The sequence below is a fragment of the Petromyzon marinus genome, chromosome 19 (genome assembly GCF_048934315.1).
Source record: "Petromyzon marinus isolate PM22_M1 ecotype Great Lakes invasive population chromosome 19, UKy_Petmar_22M1.pri1.0, whole genome shotgun sequence".
Lineage (NCBI taxonomy): Eukaryota > Metazoa > Chordata > Hyperoartia > Petromyzontiformes > Petromyzontidae > Petromyzon > Petromyzon marinus.
In genome coordinates, this window is record NC_133685.1 from 15,154,029 (window position 1) to 15,181,088 (window position 27,060).

The window sequence follows — 27,060 nt, forward strand, 5'->3', positions numbered from 1 at the left end:
TGAAAAAAATATACTGTACCATTGAAAATTAGTTTAATGTTTGGTTTGATTTCGAACATCTTTCCAATGATTGCTTAATTTGAAACCATCCTCTCGGTTGAAATTATGTCTGTGTAAATCTGAATTGCCTCGTGGACAAATCTCTGATAAAAACCCGTGGGTTTGCAGAGGACCTTGGTATAGGAGAAAACTATATCGGGACCACCCACAGCGTTGTAACAGTGGTCAGCTACGGCAGAAGAATTCGTTCTGCCGTGTTTCAAATCTGATTTGTGCTCGCGAATTCGGTCAGAGACATGTCGCTTCGTCTCCCCGATATAGCAATCACCACAAGTGCAGCTCAATTTGTAAACCCCGGGGTACTGTAAGTCAGGAACGACATCCTTCATGGATGGGATCAGGTCACGGATTTTGTGTACTGCATTGAACCGGACCAGGATCTTGTGTTTGTTTAGAATTTTGGAGATCTTTTTAGTAACGCCTGCTATATCTCCACAACTGCCACAACTGCCCCATCACCAATTGGGAGTTGTGGGGGTGGAGTGTCCGATGGTACAAAATACCCAGGCAGGTGCTTAGTTTTGGTGGGGCTGATGGTAAGGCCCCACCTCTTAGTGGAAAGCTCCAGGTTCAGCAGCAGAACCTCCAATTCCTCCTCTGAGTGAGCAGCAATTACCAGATCATCGGCATACGCAACATGGTTGACCAATAGGGAGCCATCCCTTGACCGCACCCGGGCAACGATCAGCCTCCCATTGTCTCTGTACCTGATGTAAATTCCTCCAGTACAGCTATCGAAGGCTTCACGAACTACGTGGTCGAAATAGACTCCTGGCCAAATAGTTTTACCCGGGCCTGCTCAACATGATGAAGGTCCTTAATGATCGTGAGCAGAGGGTCAGGGACTCTGAAAGCACAAATAACAACCCAGAGCCCAGGTCTACTGATCCTCTTAGGCCTAGACCTGGTCAATAAAGCAGAGATGTAGGTCTGGTTGGAATTCCCTACACCTCTGCTGTAACAGATTGACAGAAAATATGGCATCTGTGCAGGACCACCCTTTCCTAAAACCGCATTGGGGCTCAGCAAGCCTCTCCTCAGCGTGCCTGGCAAGGCGATGTTGAATAACACTATAGAACACAATTTTTGTTCCTGGGTAGTAAGTGTTATTTCGTAATTGCTTATGCCTAAAAAGTAAATAAAATGGCTATTATTCCCCAGAAACTTGGCTTTTATGACCAGGACAGTGATATTTTGAAATTTACCTATGTTTTATGAGAAAACAGGCGAATTTGTGTCTTTTCATTCACATAGTAAGAAAACACATGAATCAAAATTAACACGTATTTATACTAAAGTACTACAAAATGGCAACAAAAAATTTAGAAGCGAGTAGTTTATCGAGATTTACGATAATACTGTAAATCAAATATTGACTTAAAGCTTTCGTGACTGAAGGAATTAATATTCTTTGGGTCTTTCGGTAAAGTCACGTAGATCGGTTCAAATTAATGAAAATAAAATAAACCAAAAACTACATTTTTTTAAATTGTATTTTCATTAATTTGAACCTATGTGACTTTACCGAAAGACCCAAAGAATACACTGTAAATCACTTTCACGAATCAGCCCCCAAATGTAGTCTCCCATCATGTTCTCGTTATCCTGTCGTTGGGAGCGGCATTCAAATTCCAGTATATCCTGGTGGAAGCGCTCGCCTTGCTCCTCCGAGTACGCTCCCATGTTCTCTGTGAATGTATCAATGAGCATGAAGGATATGGACATTGAGGGACATCCTACAGCCCATTGTGCCATAGTTCTGCAGAGTCTCAACCAGCTCCACAAAGTTTGACCTTGTGATTGCCCAGGAAGCCATGAACCACTGCGACAAAAGCTGTCCCAAGGCGCTTTCTTCTTACTAGTGAGCTGCTTGGGGAATTCATTGCACTCCAGGATCTTCTTTATCTGTGATCCGATGAAGACACCAGCTTTGCCCTTTGCCTCAGACAGCTTAGGGAAGAAGTCTTGAAGGTACTTAAAGGCTGCCGACTCCTTATCTACAGCTCTGACAAATTTTGATTTAAAGCTTTTGTGACTGCAGGTATTCATATTCTTGGTTCTTTCAGTAAAGTCACGTAGAAGGGAAACAATGCAATAATAAAAATATAAAATAAAATTCTCACGTTTCGACTGCAGCACAAGCAATCATCATCAGGTGTGAAAACCACAACAAGAAAATTTGAAAAAAGTGGCATTTTTTAACGTTAGCACCATGGATAGCGATTTGACAGTTTGTTCAGATGGACGAGTCCATCTATGTTTGGAAAAGAGGGGGGAGACGAAAAATAATGGATGCGGTCTGAAAGCCACCTTAAGTGTGATCAATCAATTAAGACCCGAAATGGTTTAACAAATCCTTCCAATGATTGCTAAGCCAGAATCCATCTTCTCGGTTGAAATTGTCCCTGTGTTTGTATATGTGGATAGCCTCATGAACGAATCTCTCATGGTAGCCAGATGGCTTGCAAATAACCTCTGTCTTGGTGAAGTCAATGTCATGTGAACCTACTGAATTATAACAGTGATCTGCCACGGCCAAGGTGTTGGTCCTACCGTGTTTCAGGTCTGCTTTGTGTTCACGAATGCGGTCCGAGACATGTCGTTTGGTTTCTCCAATGTACCTACTACCACAGAGGCAACTTAGTTTGTAGATGCCAGGGTACTGTATGTCCGGAATCACATCTTTTACAGACGGAACCAGATCACGGATTATATGTAATGTGTTGAATCGGACCTGGATCTTGTGTTTATTCAAGATTTTGGAGATCTATTTTGTGATCCCCGCAATGTAGGGTAAAGTGATGGTTTTGAAACGATCCTCAAGAGGGTCCTTCTTCATGGTTGGAGTGATAGCTTTGCGGATTGTGTAGTCGGAATAACCATTAGCCTTAAGAGCTTGGTGTACGTGCTTGAGTTCACTGGTTATGTGTTCCTGGTCGGATATGCATTGGGCTTTATGGTGCAGAGTCTTGATGAGGGAATCCTTCAGTAGGTTCACATGACATTGACTTCACCAAGACAGAGGTTCTTTGCAAGCCATCTGCCTACCATGAGAGATTCGTTCAAGAGGGTATCCACATATACAGACAATTTCAACTGAGAAGATGGATTCTGGCTTAGCAATCATTGGAAGGATTTGATAAACCATTTCGGGTCTTAATTGATTGATCATGCTTAAGGTGGCTTTCAGACCGCATCCATTATTTTTCGCCTCCCCCTCCTCTTTTCCGAACATAGATGGCTCGTCCATCTGAACAAACTGTCAAATCGCTATCCGTGGTGTTAACATTAAAAAAACTCCACTTTTAAAAAAAATTATTGTTGTGGTCTTCACACCTGATGATGATTGCTTGTGCTGCAGTCGAAATGTCGTGAGAATTTTATTGTTTTATATTTTATTTTATTGTTTCCCTTCTACGTGACTTTACCGAAACAACCAAGAATACTCTGACAAATTGTTTCATAAGGCCCAATTTGATGTGCAGTGGTGGCATCGGCACCTTCCGGGGGTCCACCAGTGGCTCCCACTTGACGTTCTTCCTCCCGAGAGAACTCGGTCTGCTGTGGCCAGTCCCGCCTGTGGTAGTGCGCCTTGGTGTCCCTGCTGTCCCAAAGGCAAAGATAGCACGGAGACTTGGTAAAAACTCCTTGAAGATCCATCAGGAATGCCACCATTTTGAAGCCTCAGATGACCTCCCAGCTGTACTCATCATACTTCAAGGCTTCCAGTAAGGTATTGATGCTGTTGTAATCCTCTTTGAGGTGCACCGAGTGAGTCAGGGGAAGAGATGGGTACTTGTTACCATTATGGAGCAGCACGGCTTTGAGGCTCCTGGATGAGCTGTCAATGAAGAGGCGCCACTCATTCTGGTTACAGGGAATTCCGATTGCCTCAAACAGACACGTCACATTTGGGCAGAAGCAGAACCCACCTTGACGTGTTAAGCAGCTGCAAAAAGGTTGGTGACACTTCCTCTGATCTGTGACTTGCACAATTTTATCCAACAAGTTCCACTGCTTGAGCCTAGACATCTAAAGCTCGGCATTGGACTTGGTGAGACCAAGATCTCTGATCAAGTCGTTTGAGGTATTTTTGGTTGGGGTAGTATGGGTTTCTCTCCTCAGCTCCACCTCTGAAATTGTCATCTGGATCTACGTCTTCCTCGCTCTCTGACTTGCTGCTCTCTTCTAAAGACGGCTGCTCTCTCCCTCCGGAGGAGTGGGTATGGGAGTTCATGGCAGTGTGGCACTGGGGCGATGGATGAAGGTCCGGATACGTGATAGCAGGTGCATTCTTGCCAGTCCGACGTTTGGAAGGATCCATCATGCAGAAGTAGCAGTTTCTTGAGTGGTCAGTGGGTTCCCGCCAAATTCTTGGGATAGCGAGCATAATGGCTCTTTTCACCTCTGTACCATCCTACAAAAATATATTTATTTCACCCATGACTAATGTGTAAGAGATTCTCGCAACATTTTTCATATATGATATATTTTTTCAATAACATTGAAAATTGTAAAACATTTTAAATAAGATATAGCAAAATGTGTCTGCCGGATGCTTGCAGCCTCTTGATGCCATCTCATAATAATGTAGATATGTATACACTTCGGCAGCTGCAACTAAACTGAACTGATGGGCTTAAGGCCCCTGTATTTATACTAATATTTATATTACTGGAAAGTTCTAGATTGTTCTATAAGTTACTCCTAGTTTACTGAACACTGGAATTTTTGAAATATTCTGGAAAATAGATAAATTTAGAAATATCACTGTCCTGGCAAAGTTTGTGGGGAATAATAGCCATTTTCTGTACTTTTGAGGCACAAGCAATTCGGAAATAACACTTACTACCCAGGAACAAAAACAAATTGTTAGACAGTGTAATCTACCAGCTATAATACACCCCTTATATGTCTTGCATCATTTATAGTCAGTCGTAAAAACTTTCAAAACAACTCAGATTTTGTACAATTGCATTTATTTTGTAAGAGAATGTAAAAATCACATTATACTCTTAGTTTAACTGTAGCTAAAATACCCAACAGCCATTAAACTGCTATAATAACTCACAACAATTAGACCAGTCCCATAGACATCATGCAGCAACATAAAAACGCAGCCAACCTTATCGCTAACAAAAGCGATACAATTATAAACTATACGTAACGTAAAACAATACGTAAAATATTGCATATATCTCCATTTAGCCTCGCATAATGTCATACTTAATAAAAAACACATTTGTTTAAAGGCTTATTTCACAAGTGGAAAGCATAGCAAATATCTCCTGTGCATCAGTATCCCGTAATATGGCAAATTATTAATGCTTAAGAAGCTCAGTTTCACGAAAGATAGAATGCTTACACCTGGTTACCGTTTGATTGTGAGGTCATGGGAATACATTGGTTGTCCACGACTCGTGCTTTGTGTCTCATTTTCCATGAAAATTTCAGGGGCTGCACTGGAGAACAAAAACATTGGGACACAAGTGTTGCTTGTAGACAAATGGCTTCAGAGATGTTACTGGAATTACAATACGTCTATATCAACTTCTGAGAGGACTACTGTGGAGATGGAGGTGGATGCGTATAGCTCATGTGCAGGAGTGAGATGGATTGGTGGCATTGCAAGGACCATGACGAATGGCAACGGAGATGCCTTCATCCAGCAGTGGATAGATAATGGCAGAGAACATCAATGTTTATAAACAATGTGGTTATGGAGGCTCATATGCAGATACCGAATTACTTTCCATAGTTAACCAGTCTGATACCCATAAGACACCTCAACACCATAACACAGGGCTGCCCCTTTCTTTGGTTCCAATACATTAACATTAGCTGCCCCGCCCATCTCTAATCTTTTATAAACAGCCTGCCTCAACAGCTTTCCCCCTCTTTTTTCTCCTGATGACGATTGCTTGTGTTGCGATCAAAACGTCGTGATATTTTGTATTCACTTTATTTTCATTTTTATTCCTATTATTTTATTGTTATTATTTTTTCTACCGACGTGACTTTACCAAAAGAACCATAGAATATGAATTCCTGCAGTCACGAAAGTTTGAAGTCAAAATTTAAATGGAGATCATTCTCGGTCACATGCATGCTCGTGCACTGTGCAGACATTGTTATCCATATGTATTAACCTTCTCATAGAATATAAGGATGGTTTAATGTAGGTGTAAAACACTCAAACCCACATTTGGCATCTTTCAGCGACTACAGGCCTTAATTCCCCATCTTGGAAAACGGTGATGAAAACGGAAAGGTGCAGTCAAAATAAGGTGTGAACTACACTCCGTTACCATAGCTCTTGCGGCACATGCTGACATCTCCATGTGAAGTCAAACAATGACCTAACTGCTACTGAGCTTTTGTTGTCCAAGGTAACCACGTGGCCAGCGCTGCTGCCCTCTCCCATCTGAAGGAGGCTAACGGTCATCGTAATAAACCCTAGTAATTACACCAGAAACCCAAATACATGACCTATAATTTAGTGGTTGTGAATACTCACCTTACTTCCAATATTTCTAATAAGATTATGAATGACAAAAACAGTATTAGTATTTCAGTATTATATCTGCAACAGTAACAATAAGTAGGTTTTACTTGAACGTCCTTCATTTAAACTCTTGACCAATTGTTAAGTATTGTATGAAACCTGACTCTACACAGCAGTAACATCTATATAAAGGACAGTAACCTACTTTCTGTACAGTAAACCCTTGCAATGTGCGAGTTCTGGATTCGCGAGTTTTGCATATTCACGAGTTACTAAATGTATACTAATTCCCTACTCACGACCCGATGGACTCCAGTGTTCGCGAGTGTACGGAGTGCTGACAGACCACCCACGTCGGTGTGGGTGGTCTGTAAGCACGCAGAATGTTAATATTGTACAGTACTGTACATATTACGTTAGAAACTGCGAAGATTAGGTACAACTTCTCTGCTGCCTACTTAGTTCTCAGTGTCACAGTAATCCTGCTCTTGTACATTTTTACTTTATATATGTAGTGGATTAACACGTGCATACAGGGGGGAATGGTAAAGACGCGCGAGTTATGGACAGTGGGGTTACGTCGGGCAAGCCAGGTGTGGTGGTGGGAAACTGTGCAGTAATGACGGGCCAATTAAGCTGGAGAGCGATGTACGGCTGCGATTGGCTGGAGTTGTTGTCAAGGGCGTTGTGGCGCCGGGATGTCTGGGAATAGAGGGGGCAAGTAACAGGTGCAGGGGGACGCGGGGCGTCGGTGGCACGCGGCGCGTCGGTGGCACGCGGCCTAATTAATTGGTTGGTAATGAGAACGGGGATATATTCGGGAGGCGGGAAGAACGAGGGCAGTTGTGGTTGGGACTAGAACGACACAGGTGTGAGAGAAACGGGGAGAAGACATAGGAGACAGAACAGCTAGCAGTGGAGCAGAACAGCTAGCAGTGGAGCAGAGACAAGCAAAGACAAGGAGTGACTGAGAGGGATAGAGACAAGCAGAGACAAGGAGCGACTGAGAGTGATAGAGAGAAGCAGAGACAGAGTGAGACAAAGGGAGACAGAGAGAGACATAGATGCGGAGAGAGACAGGGAGAGATAAACAGAGTGAGACACAGAGAGACAGAGGGAGACAAAGAGAGACAGGGAGAGATAAACAGAGTGAAACATAGAGAGATACAGAGTGAGACATAGAGAGACAGAGGGAGACAGAGAGACATAGACACAGAGTACAGAGAGAGACAGGGAGAGATAGATGGAGTGAGACAGAGAGAGCGAGAGTGAGAGATGGAGTGAGACAGAGAGAGAGATGGAGAGAGACAGAGATGCAGAGTGGGAGACAGAGATAGCAAACGACGGAGAGAGACAGACAGCGAGAGACGGAGAGAGACAGAGACAGCGAGTGACGGGGAGAGACAGGGACAGCGAGTGATGGAGAGAGGGACAGACAGCAAGCGACAGAGACAGGGCGGAGCGCAGCGAGCGAGCTGTGGCAACCAGAGGAACTGTGAGGTTATAGACGTAATGTGGAGAGTTGTAATAAAAGTGGTCAGTTTAACACGTAGGCTTTCGCGACCAATATTATTCATAATAAAGGTTTTTGGGTTAGATCGCGTTTATTTATAAATGTGTCGTAACCCTCCACCACCCGACACGGCCAATCAGCAAAAAAAGTGTCACGTTGACAAAAGACAAATAATTCACTACTTTAGCCCACCGGTGTGTTGAAGAGTGAATCCACATTTACAGTTTGAGTACGACGTTTCGCTGGTAAATACATCCAGCATCATCGGGCAATTCGCCAGAATGGTAAAGCCCTCGCTTGCTCCCGATTTTATATAGAACAGCAGGGTGACGTCATCACTTAACTCATATCAGGTGTAGTGATTAGAGGCGGAGGGGGGGTATTGTAATTATATAATCGATTAGTAATCAGTCATTGGTTATTATTAGTAATGAGTTGTAGATTAGTAATTCTTTAAATCAAAATGTAATGTGTATTATTTAATAATACGCTTCCAGGCCGCACTAAGCCTGTAGCTGTCAGAGCGATTAAAGTTATTCTTGTTCCTCTCAATTTCAATGGATTCTCTAATTAGTCTTTGCCAGTAATAATTAGTTTTACACACCACTGCAACATTGTCAAAATCAATTGAGTGTCCTTGTTGCTTGTCAACAAGGAGACTCAATTGATTTTGTAAAACTAATTATTACTGGCAAAGACTAATTAGAGAATCCATTGAAATTAAGAGGAACAAGAATAACTTTAATCGCTCTGACAGCTACAGGCTTAGTGCGGCCTGGAAGCGTATTATTAAATAATACACATTACATTTTGATTTAAAGAATTACTAATCTACAACTCATTACTAATCATAACCAATGACTGATTACTAATCGATTATATAATTACAATACCCCCCTCCGCCTCTAATCACTGCACCTGATGAGTTAAGTGATGACGTCACCCTGCTGCTCTATATAAAACCGGGAGCAAGCGAGGGCTTTACCATTCTGGCGAATTGCCCGATGATGCTGGATGTATTTACCAGCGAAACGTCGTACTCAAACTGTAAATGTGGATTCACTCTTCAACACACCGGTGGGCTAAAGTAGTGAATTATTTGTCTTTTGTCAACGTGACACTTTTTTTGCTGATTGGCCGTGTCGGGTGGTGGAGGGTTACGACACATTTATAAATAAACGCGATCTAACCCAAAAACCTTTATGAATAATAAAAGTGGTGTCGGAGAAAAGAATAAAGTTGTCCGTGTGAAGTCGACCACTACATATATACTTAGTCGACTCGTTTATACATTTTGTCATGAGTCGACTGTGAGGTCCATTAAAAAGAACGTGATTGCAATCAGGGAAAGAGTTTGCGGCTAGCGCTCCCCAGTGCTAAAATGATAACTGTGGCATTATCAAACACTTGCAACTCCCGAGGAGTCATCCATCAGCACCACCACCTCCATCATCATCAAATCATCATCAAAAGTAATTAAAGAAGTGTTCTTTATAATGTATTATTTATTGTAGCCATTGTTATTAAACATTTACCATTTCCCCCATATGTTCACTCGTACCAGGAACGCAACCCCTTTTTTCCCAAATCAGCAAGGTTTATGCATGCGCGGATTCTGCGTTTTCAAGAACCTTACCCTCGCAGATAGTTTACTCTACTGCTAACCTAGGAAGCACAACACATTAACTCAATAAGATCAACCAACCCTACTTTCCAGTCCCTGGTGCACTAAATAGCAACCGCCATTCGCCACTAAGTGGCGGTGACGTCACCACGACGCTTGTGCCAGGCTATGTGCACCTTGAGGCCACGTGGAGTGTTGAAAGCCCGCTGGCAGGTCACGGGGCAGACCCAGGTGCCACGAGTCGACTGTCTGAGATGACTGGCTGATGCACCACCACACCCACAAGACAGGGTGTCAGTGGGTGATTTTATAACGTTTTAATAGTGTCAGCATCACAACAGCAGCTAAGGGTATAACAGTTTACCAGTTCCAGGTTCCCCTAAATAGACCCGTCAGTTTCCTCTAAGAAATGGATGAGAATGTTATCGAGGCAGCATTCCGTTGATACATCACATAGGTCCACAAATTCTGCTGGATAAACATAATTTCATTACTGACGCATTGCTGGCTCCGTGACCCTTGCCCAGCTTTCGCGTGACCCTTGCCCAGCTTTCGCGTGCCCCTTTTTAACCTGACCCTGCAGGTAATTACTATTGACAAGGAGGCATTTGCCGAGACGGATATGAAGCGGTGATGCTTCGGCCATTTTCCAGTATAAAACTTGGAAAAAACAGCCAACAGAGGGCAAAATTAACAAAGATGTATGCCGAACTGTCACTCATTATGATGGGAATCAGGGTCTACATTTCTTGAAAGGAACCTGCGCATTGATTACATTAATATCTCATCAGCTTTTTATCACGTCACGCTGTTACAAGAATCCCTCGCGATATTTGCGTTGTTTCGCCGATACGTGGCTGGTTAGGGAGCATATTTCCTTATAAGTGTAATGTTTCGCATGTGCGTTCTTTTTAAAGATTGTGCAATGATGAAGAGCTGTCACATGATCTGATATAGCTGTAACGAGCTGAGGAAGAGGCCAATGAAACGATACCACCATGAACATTGACCAGTGCCATTTACTGCTACACCAAGCTGTACCAGCAGCAGCAGAATATAAATGATATCCAGCTGTCTTTGGACAGATTTGTTCACCTTTCTGCAATCGAGCCAGATGGTCTGGAGAAGAGCCCAGAAAGGCAACTTCCTTTCTGGTGGACATTCCCGTGGCTACAGCTTCATCATCAGATGAACAGGCCGGTGAACCTGCCCCTTCATCTGCAAAACTCTACCACTGCTGACCCATCGACCAGCAAGCTTAACCATATCTGGCAAGTTTTACCTAATTATTTGTATTTATAATTAGTTAATTTGTATATTGACCTATAATTATATGCATTTGTGTGCACCTCATGACATTTAGTAACGTATTTCTCTCCCAAAATTATCAGCTAGGAACACAACCCCCCATTTAAAAGTTATGTCGATGGGAAATTAGTCCGCTTTAAGTAATTTCGAGTTAAGTAGCATTTCCCAGGAGCGCAACCCTTATATATAGCGGGGGGATTCCTGTATTCATCAAGACTAGTTGTGATGTCTGATAAGTCCCAGTCTTTGTGCCATAAGGGCAGAGTTGAAGGCTTGCTGACCGCTCGGTTTGAGAAAACATGCGATTGTTGGGAATTACCAAAAATATCCTTCACAAGCCCTCTCTTTAGACATATGCCCCGACATCACTAGTATAAGCCATGAACATTTACACTCAGTCTCAAGATCTCCTGCATCACATTTTCCCATTTTTTATTGAACCCAATGGTGTTTCTCTTTTTTTACATATGGTGGGATGCAAGACAAACATCTCTTATTCAGTACCAACCCATGGACTTTTTTCAAAAACTTTAAAGCATCAAATTAGAAAGTCAAAAAGGATAAAAAAATATGACAAAGCACCGATTCTCTCACAAGCCCACATCAAGATTTGCATGGGGGTGACAAGGCTTAGGATCCAGTGCCATTATCAAGTAAATGTCATGGCGCCTTCTAAAAGTCAAGGCATAGTGATGTGTAAAAAGTTTTGAGATAGTAATGGGTCACTGCTGTAGTACATCCACTGCTCTGCCCTCTTAAAAGCTGGACACCACTGTTGCGGTCGTGAAGTTGGGAGAACCATCATTGATGGTGCAGAGCTATCAGAGGCCAACACGTCCTACCTTGTGAGAAATCCAAAAACGGTAAATCATTAGATTGGCCAGCACACACATGATCAGAACCTTGGGCACCCAGGTATTTTCCATTATTTGTACAAGAGAATGTCACGTGTTCATCTCTGCAATGTTAAAGTGCAAGGTCAACTAAGTTGGTTACATTTGTGAGTTGTATATAAATTGTGGTTGCCATAGTGAAGGGCATCTGCCGCAGGCTTCAGTTTGGTTTCACACAATGTGAGCTGCTGTGCACACATGGGCCTAACAAATTGTAGTTGTTATACTCAACGAGATCTTACTCTCTAATTTCATCAATTGGATTTATGCGCAATGAGTCGTGTTTCACTTTCTATTTAATTGAAGACAATTGGCAGGTATGGAGTGGCAGTCTGTGGTGGGGTGCATTGCCTATTATGTAAGGAACACGTACAATAAGCCACCAGAAACCATAGCAGATGAGTACCAAATACCTTAAATATAGATTCATGCATCTGACTTAATTCCTGTGGGAGTATCGTTTTAAAATCCTGTGCTCATCACTCCCCCAGTTACATTGAGGAGCTCGGTGACACGTGTACACACCAAGTGCACCTTGCACTCGATCCCCTAAGAAGATGGTGTTTTATAAAGCACAAGGCTCTATTTTCCACCTGAACTAATCCCTAGTTCAAGTATCCCATCTCACGTCACAGTTGCTATTGCAACACAATTTAATTAATAAATTGGTGCCTCAACTATTTATACATTCTAGCACTAAAATGAATTACGGTGCCCAATGACAATAGCGAAGCTAATTTCCCGTATTCATCAATACAGCTCAGAAGCGATCATTTAAGTCCGAGAGAAGTGATAGCCGACCACCAATATAAAAACTAGGGCCTCAGAATTCCTTTCTGAAGCTTTACACACTTTTCCAGTCTCTAAAATATTCCACTGAGAAAGAGTGCACTCCTACTTATACCCGAGACCACTCATCTAAACATGAAAAAGATGCCAGAATATCACGCATATACAGTGAGGGAAAAAGTATTTGATCCCCTGCTGATTTTGTACGTTTGCCCACTGACAAAAACATTATCAGTCTATAATTTTAATGGTAGGTTTATTTGAACAGTGAGAGACAATAACAACAAGAAATACGGAAAAACGCATGTCTAAAATGTTATAAATTGATTTGCATTTTAATGAGGGAAATAAGTATTTGACCCCTCTGCAAAACATGACTTAGTACTTGGTGTCAAAACCCTTGTTGGCAATCACAGAGGTCAGACGTTTCTTGTAGTTGGCCACCAGGTTTGCACACATCTCAGGAGGGATTTTGTCCCACTCCTCTTTGCAGATCTTCTCCAAGTCATTAAGGTTTGAGGCTGACGTTTGGCAACTCGAACCTTCAGCTCCCTCCACAGATTTTCTATGGGATTAAGGTCTGGAGACTGGCTAGGCCACTCCAGGACCTTAATGTGCTTCTTCTTGAGCCACTCCTTTGTTGCCTTGGCCATGTGTTTTGGGTCATTGTCATGCTGGAATACCCATCCACGACCCATTTTCAATGCCCTGTCTGAGAGAAGGAGGTTCTCACCCAATATTTGACGGTACATGGCCCCATCCATCGTCCCTTTGATGTGGTGAAGTTGTCCTGTCCCATTAGCAGAAAAATACCCCCAAAGCATAATGTTTCCACCTCCATGTTTGACGGTAGGGATGGTGTTCTTGAGGTCATAGGCAGCATTCCTCCTCCTCCAAACACGGCGAGTTGAGTTGATGCCAAAGATCTCCATTTTGGTCTCATCTGACCACAACATTTTCACCCAGTTGTCCTCTGAATCATTCAGATGTTCATTGGCAAACTTCAGACGGGCATGTATATGTGCTTTCTTGAGCAGGGGGACCTTGCGGGCGCTGCGGGATTTCAGTCCTTCACGGCGCAGTGTGTTACCAATTGTTTCCTTTGTGACAATGGTCCCAGCTGCTTTGAGATCATTGACAATATCCTCCCGTGTAGTTCTGGGCTGATTCCTCACCGTTCTCATGATCATTGCAACTCCACGAGGTGAGATCTTGCATGGAGCCCCAGGCCGAGGGAGATTGACAGTTCTTTATTGTTTCTTCTATTTGCGAATAACTGCACCAACTGTTGTCACCTTCGCACCAAGCTACTTGGCAATGGTCTTGTAGCCCATTCCAGCCTTGTGTAGGTCTACAATCTTGTCCCTGACATCCTGGGAGAGCTCTTTGGTCTTGGCCATGGTGGAGAGTTTGGAATCTGATTGATTGATTGCTTCTGTGGACAGGTGTCTTTTATACAGGTAACAAGCTGAGATTAGGAGCACTCCCTTTAAGAGTGTGCTCCTAATCTCAGCTCGTTACCTGTATAAAAGACACCTGGGAGCCAGAAATCTGAGAGGGGGTCAAATACTTATTTCCCTAATTAAAATGCAAATCAATTTATAACATTTTTGACATGCGTTTTTCTGGATTTTTTTGTTATTATGTCTCTCACTGTTCAAATAAACCTACCATTAAAATTAAACTGATAATTTCTTTGTCAGTGGGCAAACATACAAAATCAGCAGGGGATCAAATACTTTTTTCCCTCACTGGACAATGTTAACGCTACTAAAGAGCCAGTGAAATTACCAATGCCCTGGATGTTTATGAACAGCTGGAGCAACAATGATTACATCAACACAATTGATCACTTCACTGCAATTTGATGTTTGGGAGCAAAATGTGTTTGTGAGCCTATTGTACAGACACCAGTCAGTGATGTAAATATTTTAAGACTTCAGTATCAATTCCACAAAAAAATCGAAGCTTGTGTCAAGTCGAATAACGTCAGCTTAACACGTAGGCTTTCGCAACCAATATTATCCATAAGAGGTTTTTGCATTAGATCGTGTAAATATAAATGTGTTGTTAAACCCGCCACCACTCGACTCAGCCAATACCTACTATAATCACCCAGGAATGTCTGTCCTTAATGCTCTTGACGTCACTACACATCGACCAGCCCCCCTCATTAATGTTCATGAGCAGGTCGTCCTCCAAATGGACACCCCCCCACTCCTCCTCATTCATAATCATGAGCGGGTAACATCACTCAATATGGCGTACTCCCCCCCCCACCCCTCACTAATAATCATGAGCAAGTGACGTCACTCCACATCGACCAGCCTCCCTCAATAATCATTAACAGGTGACGTCCTCCAAATAGACACCCCCCCCATTCATAATAATTAGCGGCTGACGTCACTCCACATGGGGGGCCAAGGCGCCTGCTCCCCCCTCCTCGGCGTAAACTTACAACCCTCACTACAAAGGCAGAAGGCTCATATCACGCGATCTCCGTAACGCTATTGAGACATCAAAGTAAAAAGGACATCATGATGAACAAGGGATTACAATCTAAAAATGAAATAGGTCTGTGTCACCGCACCCTTACAAATTGCACACGCGTTAATGCAATGAATAGCACGTCGCGGTCTGCTTTTCGCTTGCAAGCTTCAGATTTACTGCAATACACCCGTCCTTGGACGGGCAAAAGGCTAGTTAGTACGGTTTGTCACACCGGTGTTTGAGAGTAAACCCACAATATTTACAATTCAAGTATAAAGTTTTGCCGGTAATTACAACCAGCCTCATCAAGCGACAGCCAGAATTGTGGCTTGACTCTCCAACACAACGGTGTGCTGTACTAGTAACTAATTTGCACGTTTTGTTTATGAGATAAACCTTACTAATGGCCTGTGTCTGGTGGTGGTGGCTGGTTTAACGACATTAATATTTATGCGATTTAAACCAAAATAACCTCTTATGGAAGTCTAATGATCCTTGTACAATGCCGGTTTCTGCAATTTGAGGGAGACTTTCAACCGATACAAGTTTCCACTCAACCAATAACAACTCTACACGGTGCCTCCGTATCTACCTTACACACTTTGTGGTGTCACAATGTTTTATTTCACATTTTGACAGAGTAAAAAAAGAATAATGTGAAAGTGTAAAATTGTCATGAATTGATGGTTGATAAACATGTCATTAATGCTGCAGTTTCATGTGGGCAATAATCTATCAGCCAATGTTCAAGCAAAAACAGAGACACGTCCATTTTGTCTACTTTTAAATATTGGGGTGATTTAATGCCTGCATACTTCAATAATCTTGTAGAATTTTTATAAACCTTAAATTTCATGTATATGCCACTGCTGGATGGAAATGTGTTGTGAAGATTAAGTTAAAAGAAAATGTATCTAATGCATGCCAATACATTTAAACTGACAATACATTGTAGGCCACTAGTTTTGTCTTCACGTTGCTATTGTGTTATAAAAAATATATAGAACAGTATTTTGTCTGACATGCATTATTAAAAACAAGTTTTACTCAATTGAAGTTACAAATAACAATGAAGGCCATCATTAAGGATATGTAATCACCATAAATACCTGATATAAATGGCATTAATTGCATTCAAATAACTTAAAGAGTATTTTAATATTTCAGATGAACACAACGTTGTCTACTATCTAACCGTAAGCAAAACCAAAATAAAAACTATGTTAGTTGACATGTAGCATGTGTGTATTGTTTTAATAGCGAGCGATTGCCAAGCAGACTGTCCGGGTAACTCCTGTCTCGACTCAGCGCTGCATCACCTTGGCACAAGCAAAATTTTGTACAATTTACTACAACGACAAAAAACGTAAAAAAAGTATTACAATTGGAAAGAGAGAGAGATAAATCTTCAATGACCTTTCGTAAAAACCTTTTTTTTTAAATACAAAAAATATATTTTTGAAATGATTAAAGTCAGTTTCATATCACAGCGAAATTCGTGAAAATCGCTTTCCAACATTTCTATGAAATGAAACCCCCTTGTGGTGTCTGTGCTCACTCTGAGGTACGCCTGGATGAGTGTAGAGATTGAATGGCAGCCCAAGGAGATAATACATGTGAAGATAACCACTGTGCAGCAGATTGAGCAACGAGGTCAGTTCCTAAGGAGCGAGATGGAACCATGACCAAGCAGAATGGCGGCAGCTTGAGACTGCATTCACCAGATGTACACTACAGCTGATGCTTATATCAGAAGAGCTGACAGTGATAAGATAATGATGGTAGATGAGGAGCAAATGGCATTGAGGTGAAATTAATTAATGATGATAATTTTATTCCTGCTGACGACCCCATAACAAATTGCTGCTCATGCTGCCACAAGCCCTGAGGTCTGGCACACGACACGATCAGACTGTGACGAATTCATCCTATTTTAAAATTCATTCGATATCCTGCATTTAGTTTTGTCGACTAAAGTGGTTATGCACATGGTTAATTGTATGAGAATTCTGCTCACCTATAGTCACAATCAGCACCCACGACATTAATGTGGAGCGGTGTAATTTCGCTGGAAGGGCATTGGTTTTATGACTCATCACAGTAACATCATTCCACCATCGTAATGCCCTGCCGATGTGAACGATTCCTGTGGATTAAAAATAGGGACAAAATATTGCAAGCGAGGCATTGCACTTCTTATATGGCTGGCACCAGCGTGCCTCCTGATTTTGACGTGAAATTATATGAAGAAATTTAAAAAAACATCAGTGAGAAATTAGATAATGCGAGTACAAAGTACTTCCTCATTCCATGTTTAAACAGGTCTGGTTTACACGCGGCACGTTCACAGAACGGTCTCTCACGCAACCACCGAAATCCTTTGCAATTACCAAAACACAATAGGGTACCCAGGACATTGCAATCGTTTTACTTGAGTCTAAAACGTTAACGTTATTATAAAAAGTGTTGTTTTTAAATATGCTGTGTTTGAGTCCAAACAATGTTTGTTTATAATTTACTTGTATTTGATAAATCAGTAACAAAAATCCCAAATGAAGATACCTCTTTGGCTAATATGTACAGCCTTATAATCTTTGGCTTAAAATTAAAATGAGTGAACTACTCTCCGTATCATAAGTGAAGACGAAGGATTACAGAGTATTACTCAAAATAGTTCAACTTAGTTGAAGGCTAGTTTAGCTCAACTACATAATCGCAAACGACACACAAGACATTTAAGATCTTAGGCAGGTTTTAAGAGACAGCACGTGGAACGTTGCTGCACTTGTAATGTGCCATGCCGTTGAACGCAGCCTTATGATCAGTATACTGATTTCTGTGCCCTCAACAATAAACGCATCTACCATGTGATCACTGCCTTCGAAGGCCTACTGGATAATGCGTTTTACATTTCAATGCACGTTTAAAAAAACGTTTGGATTCAGTGGTTTGGATAATGCCTCGCTGTTTAAGGGGGTATATTGTGAAACAATAACCTTTGGATAGCGCTTATCGAATGCTCCCGAAAAATGTTGCAAATATAAAAATCTTGGGCGGGCAATGACTTTTGACATTGTAAATTGTATTTGAGCTTTGTATTAAAATATTCTTTGGGTCTTTTGGTAAATCCACGTAGATAGAAAAATACTAAAAATATCACGACGTTTCGATCGTAACACAAGCAAAAGTCATAACTTTTTTTTCACCTGATGACGATTGCTTGTGTTGCGATCGAAACGTTGTGATATTTTTATAATTTTTATATCTACGTAGCTTTACTGAAAGACCCAAAGAATAAGAATTCCTGCAGTCACGAAAGCTTTAAATCAAGATCTGTATTTCATGTAACAAAAATTAACTGTATTCTTTTATATAATTTCTCCATTACCCTTCGAATTGTACAGCTGTGCGATTCACTTCATTAAGCTGTGTCATTAAAACCATGCATAGGTGTACGGACACACATAAAAAAATTGACATGTGAATTCCCTTAACGCAAGTGACGACAAATAGAACCGGAAGGTCTGTTTGGATGCATGGTTGGTCTCTGGTTACTGCAGCGAACTGACATGAGTGATGACACAATGAGCAAAGAGATATCCACGACTTACTTCAGCACCGACGCACTGTACAGGGAGAGGCAAACACTGGGATGATGCGTATGTCCGTTGCCTGAGTTACGGCGCGTGTGACGTTCATGCAGAGGCCACGAGTCTCCCGCGTCACCTGTGTGCACGTGCGCGCCACTCCCCACCGGAGCGAGCGTCACATGCGGCTCAGCCCGAAAAGACGCTCGCACTCTGGTCGTGTGGGAAGCTCGGCGCGTAACGACGCTTGCACCCTAGTCGTGCGTGAGGCGGGTGCTGTTGTCCCGTTTGGGGGGCGGTGGTGGCGCCGCTGCTCGACGCAACGTGGCGTACCTCGAGACACCGGGAGAGGAGACCGACGGGCTGTCGGGCTCCCTCAGGAGCTCCGGCGGTGGCGGCGGCAGGGTCGCGTCATCCGCCCCGTGCATGGGCGAGCCCACGTGTTGCTTCAGGGACTTGCGCTTTAAGGTGCGATTGAGATCGGCAATGAAACTGGCCTGCGCCAGACCACCCGGCCGGCTTGGAGAGCTCGATGGCGAGGCGGCCGAGAGGGTGCTGGGGCTACCCGGGGCTCCCGGGTTGGATGCATCAAGAGCTTCCGCCACGGGCACTGGTGGAGAGCCCGGGGCATCTGCCTGTCCAGAGAGCCGTGTGCTGTCGCTGCGTTTGGGCAGCGTGGGCGGTGCCACTTTTTTCTGTGAAAAAGCTGCCTTGGTAGAGGAGGGTTTGGGCGGGGACTGAGCCGGTCCCTCGTGGCCGGAGGAGGCGGCTTGTTTGCGGAGAGGACTTTCTTGACCGCAGGCCACTTTGGAGGCCTGAGGCATGTGCACGGGCGGTGGCTTGGGCAATGTTGCTGGGGGCCCCGAGGGCTGCTTTGCATGAAGAGGCAGCTCTGGAGGGGGGGGTAAGCAATCTACGTTCATAAATGGCGGTGGAGGAAAGTCTGCCTCCTCTGGAGGTGGAGGGGGTGGCAGCTCAGGAGACATCACAGCAGACTTGAGCTTGCTCCCAGGTGGTGGAAAGACGATAGGAATATTCCTTGCTGCAAAGTTCAACTTCCCAGGCTTAGCCTGTGTGGAGGGAGCACGGCTCATTGCCGTTTGCTCAGTGTCGGTCACTCCCATTCTCTCCACTGCAGATGCCACGCCCGCTCTTGATTCCTTGACACTGGAATTCCGTTGTGGGGTAGGAGGCGGCCTCTTGCCAGAGCGCGGTGAAGCCCCATGCGAGGGTGAACTGGGCACTCTCTCCCCAGGGATGCTAGTGGGAAGCAGGTGATGTGGGATTTGTTTAGGAGGGGGCAGTGGAGGGGGAAAGGGTAGGAAGCCCTTTTGTGTGTCAGAATCCAGAGGTGGAGGTGGAAAATCCTCATCAGGTCTTGGCGGGCTAAGTGGAAATGTGGAATGGTTGTTGCTGACTGGAGTGGGACATCGAGCACTGAGGCTAAGCTGTGAGTGTGCTGCCAGAGGGTAGGCATTAGCAGGTGGAGGAGGAGGAGGTGGGGGTGGAGGAGGTGGGGGTGGAGGAGGTGGTGCCTGGCATGCAGACATCTGCACTGGTGGCTGTGTTTTGCAGACTTTGACTGCAGGCTGAGTTACCGCAGGAAACGGTGGCGGTTGAGGAGGGATTGGCTGTGTAGACAATGCATGGCCTGGCAGTGCCACAGGAGGTATTTGGGAGGTATTCACAGCCGATGTGGGCAGTTTAACAGAGTAGTTAATCACCTGGGCAGGCGCAGCAAGTTTCACTGGTGGCTGAGACAATGTTGGCATAGATGGAGGTGGTGGGGGTAGAGGCATCGCCTGAACTCCTGGGAGCTTAGTGAAGCTCGCTGGCAGTGGAGGGGGAGGTGGTGGTAAAGGTCCCATCGACAGATGTAGAGAGTCGGGGGGGGTGGGTGGGATAACTGAAGGGACGCTACAGTTTTGAAAAGGAGGTTTCAATCCTGACAGAGGGGGAGGTGGAATGGCATTCGCCTTGCTGTCACCCTCAGCTTTTGCATGCCTCTCCTGTTAAGGAAACAATGGGATAGGTTAGCATTCAGATACGTGTGTCCACGTTACATTCAACGAAAACCCAATTGTAGTTGAAAATGCCATGAACATTCACAATTACAGCAACTGATATGTGCCAATCTAATCATATACTAATTATAATGAATTTTTATTACACTACAGCTATTCCAAAATCACTGCTCGCCTAAGGAGTTTGAATTCGAGAGCAAATACTGATTCATTCCTTGTAATATACAAGTACACACATAGGAATGTTAAACGAAAAAGAGAATTAAACATTAAAATGCTTGCAAACTACGACAAAGCCTTTTGAACTCACAACTAAGTTTCAGCTCAAGAGACATTGATGAGCAGCAGCAAGTCAAGGGCCTTACACACACACACACAGGACCTATAGCAAAACCTCAAAGAGTTGGATTTGGGTAAGCCAGAAATGTTACCAAAACAATGGAGACCTTTATATTTTCAATATTCCAATTAAGTAAGCTGCAATGCAGCGAGATAAGGTGCAATGCCCGATGTATATATTGTGTAGGACATCTCAGGTGTGCTTATTAAGACCAGGAAGTGTAAAAGCACTATCCCGAATCATGGAGAGTAAATACAGCTGACATGCTGGAGCCATTCGAGCTGCATATACAGTTATCTATAAACAAGCACTGGCCACACATTTGCGAGGGATATAACTGAAGTGAATTCCTCTCTGGCCTGCTCTCAATCACAACATCAACAATAATAATGACATAACAGTAATATAACATTGAAATATGAAAAAGAACATCAACAAGAATGACATATCAACATTAACAACAAAAAGATGACTACTTATATTCTTGGTTCTTTCGGTAAAGTCACGTTGAAGGGAAAACAATAAAATAATAATATATAAAACAATAAAATTCTCACGACGTTTCGACTGCAACACAAGCAGTCATCATCAGGTGTGAAAACCAACGGCAAGAACATTTGAAAGAAGTGGCGGTTTGTATTCATTTATTTTTAAACGTTAGCGCCACGGATAGCGATTTGACAGTTTGGTTAGATGGACGAGTCCATCTATGTTCGGAAAAGAGGAGGGGGGAGACAAAAAATTAATGTATGCTGTCTGAAAGCCACCGTAAGCGTGAACAATCAAATAAGACCCGAAATGGTTTATAAAATCCTTCCAATGATTGCTAAGCCAGAATCCATCTTCTCGGTTTAAATTGTCTGTGTTTGTATATGTGGATAGCCTCATGAACGAATCTCTCATGGTAGCCAGATGGCTTGCAAAGAACCTCTGTCTTGGAGAAGTCAATGTCATGTGAGCCTACTGAATTATAACAATGATCTGCCACGGCCGAGGTGTTGGTCCTACCGTGTTTAAGGTCTGCTTTGTGTTCACGAATGCGGTGCGAGACATGACGTTTGGTTTCTCCAATGTAACTACTACCAGAGGCAACTTAGTTTGTAGACACCAGGGTACTGTATGTCTGGAATCACATCTTTTACAGACGGAACCAGATCACGGATTTTATGTAATGTGTTGAAACGGACCTGGAAGTCGAAAAAGATGGCAAGCTACCTTTTTGGATGTCCTAATAAAAAAGAGACTTTATGGTTCAATGAGCCACTCTGTCTACAGGAAAGCTATCCATACGATGCTTATCTGAAACCGGATTCCCACCACCATCCATCACAGAAGAATTCTCTCATCAAGACTCTGCACCATAGAGCCCAATGCATATCCGACCAGGAACACATAGGCAGTGAACTCAAGCACGTACACCAAGCTCTTAAGGCTAATGGTTACTCCGACTATACAATCCGCAAAGCTATCACTCAAACCATGAAGAAGGACCCTCTTGAAGAGACTTTCAAAACCATCACTTTACCCTACATTGCAGGGATCACAAAAAGATCTCCAAAATCTTGAATAAACACAAGATCCAGGTCCGTTCCAACACATTACATAAAATCCGTGATCAGGTTCCGTCTGTAAAAGATGTGATTCCGGACATACAGTACCCTGGTGTCTACAAACTAAGTTGCCTCTGTGGTAGTAGTTACATTGGAGAAACCAAACGACATGTCTCGGACCGCATTCGTGAACACAAAGCAGACCTTAAACACGGTAGGACCAACACCTCGGCCGTGGCAGATCACTGTTATAATTCAGTAGGCTCACATGACATTGACTTCTCCAAGACAGAGGTTCTTTGCAAGCCATCTGGCTACCATGAGAGATTCGTTCATGAGGCTATCCACATATACAAACACAGACAATTTAAACCGAGAAGATGGATTCTGGCTTAGCAATCATTGGAAGGATTTGATAAACCATTTTGGGTCTTAATTGATTGTTCATGCTTATGGTAGCTTTCAGACAGCATACATTAATTTTTCGTCTCCCCCCTCCTCTTTTCCGAACATAGATGGACTCGTCCATCTAAACAAACTGTCAAATCGCTATCCGTGGTGCTAACGTTTAAAAATAAATGAATACAAACCGCCACTTCTTTCAAATGTTCTTGCCGTTGGTTTTTACACCTGATGATGACTGCTTGTGTTGCAGTCGAAACGTCGTGAGAATTTTATTGTTTTATATATTATTATTTTATTGTTTTCCCTTCAACGTGACTTTACCGAAAGAACCAATAATATGAATCACTGCAATCACGAAAGCTTTAAATCAAAAATATGAATGTTCGCATCAACAACATCAACGACCCCCCCGATAGATGATGGGCCAAGATGACCACCCCTCAAACCCGGATGTGAACCTCATTATTGCGAGTCACCTAAGGCACTGTAACTACTTCAACACGTGCCGTTAATGGCTGCGAAATTCCAACGCAGGGCTCAAGAGCGAGCAGCTCACCTTGCTCTGTTCCTCTATCTGAGTGCCCCGTCGCCAGGCCTCCGAGAACATGGTGCTCACGATGCTCTGGGAGCGCGTGTGGCTCCCCGACGTGGCGTCCGATATGCCCACTTCCGTGTGGCCCGAATGGGACTCTGCATGAGAAACGGGCGATGAAAACATGGCAGGCCCCCCCACGGAAATGCGTCCGCGGATTCACGGTGTCCCCGTGCCAGGACATGTGCCGAGCGTTTCTTCTCTCAAGCTGATGCCTCTCGCTACTCGCTGTGGGGAATATTGAGCAGTGCTGATTATCTGGGGTAGAGAGAGCCAAGTTCATGCCTCGCTGCACTTGATAGAATGCAATGTAAAGCAGTTCAGGGCGATTTGTGATCCGAAACTCACCGATTCACTAAAGTCACTCGCTCACTGTCAGTCAGTAGCCTCATCATTACTCTTTAATTGCTACTATATTGTTATGATGCATACATTGTTATTTTTCCTGTGAATTTGACACATTAATTACACCACCCATGATGAGGACTTGGGTCTGCCAGTTTTTTTTTATCAACACTGTGTTCAACAACCACAGTTCAGCTAACATCACACCCACCCACCCACTCACTAAACCACCTACTCGCCACACTGCAGGTCACTACGCTTCCCCTTCTGCTTCTTCCCTTACACTGCTCCACTTTGGAATTCCCTCCCATCATCCATTTTCCCGACCTCTCATGTAAACCTCACTCAATGCAACAAACGTTATAACTCCTTAACTACTACAGATTTTATTATAGTGATGTTTGTTGTTGGCCGCTTTACATTATGGGTCTTTTGGCCTGTGCTCAGCAAGTGTTTATAAAAAAACGGACGTGGTAAAAATACACAACTCCATAAACAACAGCTGTACATGTTGCTCTTTGTATGCTTCTACTCATGTACAGGCACACAATACGGTCGTCCCTCGGCTAACGTATTTAATCCGTTCCACACAAACTACTGTTCACCGAAATAACTGTTAATCGAATTCACTTATAAGTTGAATAAAAATCACTGAGTATGTAAGAGAGCCGTTTCCACTGCCAAAACAGAAAGCGTAATGTAAACAAAGGCAGTCGAGGTCTAAACTCTCATAAATGGGTGTTACTGATTGACCGATGCATGGTTCAGTCCCACATGAGTGCTCGGATTGGCTGAAATTGGTGCCCGCGTGCATAACGTAAACATCCTGTTAATCAACATTTTTATGGAAGTCGAAACCATGGGGGGTCCTATGGGAGGCGAAACGTTAACTGAAAAACTGGGAACCGATGTCACTGTTAACCAAAGGACTACTGTATGACTACCCATTCCTGTGTATGCCGTGCCGGCCTTCATAGGTTTTCGCAAACAGCACTTGACCCAACAGTCTGACAAAGCTATACGGGGAGGATGTTTTGTCTTTGCCTTTATTTTCGTGTATACAAACATGCAGGCAGCTTTAAGAATCAGGGGATGGCTAAACATCGTTTTGTTTAAAGTAGATATGCAAGTTCCAGTGAGTCTGGGACGTGGCTGCCGTTGCTATGGACGAGGTCGTCGTCGTCCCCCCTTTACAACCAACCAACTGCCAGGCAGACAACCCCATGCAACATGGCCACCGTGAAATCATTGCTCTGCGCGTTCCAGCAAGTCTGTGGCTGCTTATGTACGTGTATTGGAAATTATGTACATGTTATTATTCATGATATGCGCTATAAATGTAATTCACGTTATTATTAATGTTTTTTTACATGAATGTTGGCAATATTTGTTATATTATTAACTATTGGTTGACTGACAAAATCAACTTAAGATTGGTCCTCGACTATCCCCAACTTCTCTCCTAACTCTACAATGCTTAGCCATCTTAACTCCCTCATGGAATCTGGGTCATGGCAAGACTTGGCTTATGCAAATTTTATAACAGTGCATGTCATTCTGTACTCAGGCCCCCAGGGAAGTAACGTACCCGGAATGCTTCCAGAGCTTGAAGCGGACTTCATGCTGGAGGAGGAGAGGGATGACCAGTCTGAGGTCACCTCGGCCCTCTTCAAAGCATCTTGATAGTTGTCGTACATCGTGCGCCCATACTATAAAACATAAAACAAGTCCATTGTCTCTATTGTGCACACCATTATTAAGAGGCATCATTACTTCCCCTAAGAGCCCCACAGGATGAAAGAATTATAACAAGGAGACAAATATGGCCGGTGGGTGGGCAGGGTGGCGCATTGGTAACAAATGGTTGCTCAGCAAGAAGGGCCTGGGTTTGATTCCTGATTTGGGCACCATTGTGTATGATGTTTTTTTGTTGTCTCGCTCTGTCCTGCATGGGTTTCCTCCAGCTTCTCTGGTTTCCTCACATACTGTCAATGGTATTGGCCAAACATGTCAATGCTAAAAAAATACCTGAAAATTAAGTAATTTGGATCATACTTTCACTATGACGAAAAACATTTTGCAGGACCCTCCTGAAAATATTTTTGGGACTCAATAAGGCCTTTCAGGGTAACAAAATATAAATAAATAAGTTTGAAATACTTGCATCATATGCATTCCATAAAACAATGGATAGTTTCTAAAACGCAATGTAACATACCGGGTCTACAAATTTCATTATTCACGATCGACTGCTTTAACATCAACTTACTGAAGGTGCGATATGGACACAATTGAAATTGAATGTCTGCTAAATTGCAAACGTAACTGAAATTAGACAGTTTGTAAAACACTAACGAGTCACGTGATGCAGCAAATTAATGGTCAGCTCGCTGGGCTTGAAAGCCGGAGGTCACCGGTGGAATTCCATTTCCTGGTGCTGCAGTTGCCAATAAAAAAGCAAGTGGCCCAAAATCTGCCCCTGGCTGTGTCCACTCAGCCTTGTAATGGAGACTCAGTGGTTAGCTGGTCAGCAGAGACTGTGTTTGGTGGGGTAAAGTGTGGGTAACTCTCCAACGTCTTTCACGACGTCTGACCGTCATGGCGAGCAGTCTGTTCTCCTATAACGCCGTGTGTTTTCATTATGTAAAATGGATATAAGGCAATGAATGTATTAGGGAATGCATTTTTGTTATAACGCAGATGCACACTGGATATAACGTGATGGAATTAACAGAACTATGTTGCGCAAGTAGGAATGAGCGGTTGCACGGCTGCCTTGGCGCAGCATCAAACAAGGCATTGGGATGCTGCTGGATGCTTCTAAATGCTACCCATGCGCCTCATTCTTTGTTAGGCCTGCGTACGCATCTCACGTGTTATCACGGACTGTGCTTTACACCCTATATTATATATTATAGCGCGATTTTACCATCACATGGTGTTCTTCAGGAATGTAACTACCACTGCGTTATAAGAGGACAGACTGTGGGTGGTGTTAGCAGAGCTCCCCCTGGGGTGGAGACCCTTCTGCCAAC

The 27,060-nt window shown here is 43.4% G+C and overlaps 1 protein-coding gene across 5 annotated transcripts in view; it reads right to left on the minus strand.

Moving 5' to 3' along the window:
• Positions 1-5,022: 5,022 nt before the first annotated feature.
• The window catches only part of LOC116943806 (uncharacterized), a 91,709-nt gene continuing 69,671 nt past the window's right edge, over positions 5,023-27,060 (minus strand). For all 5 annotated transcript variants that reach the window (XM_032957026.2, XM_032957028.2, XM_032957024.2 and 2 more), the window contains 3 exons: positions 25,614-25,734; positions 23,645-23,778; positions 5,023-20,778 (listed from right to left, as the gene is read on the minus strand). In XM_032957026.2, coding sequence (XP_032812917.2) covers positions 19,024-20,778; positions 23,645-23,778; positions 25,614-25,734 — 2,010 coding nt within the window. In that variant the 3' untranslated portion in view covers positions 5,023-19,023. The remainder of the gene's footprint in view (positions 20,779-23,644; positions 23,779-25,613; positions 25,735-27,060) is intronic.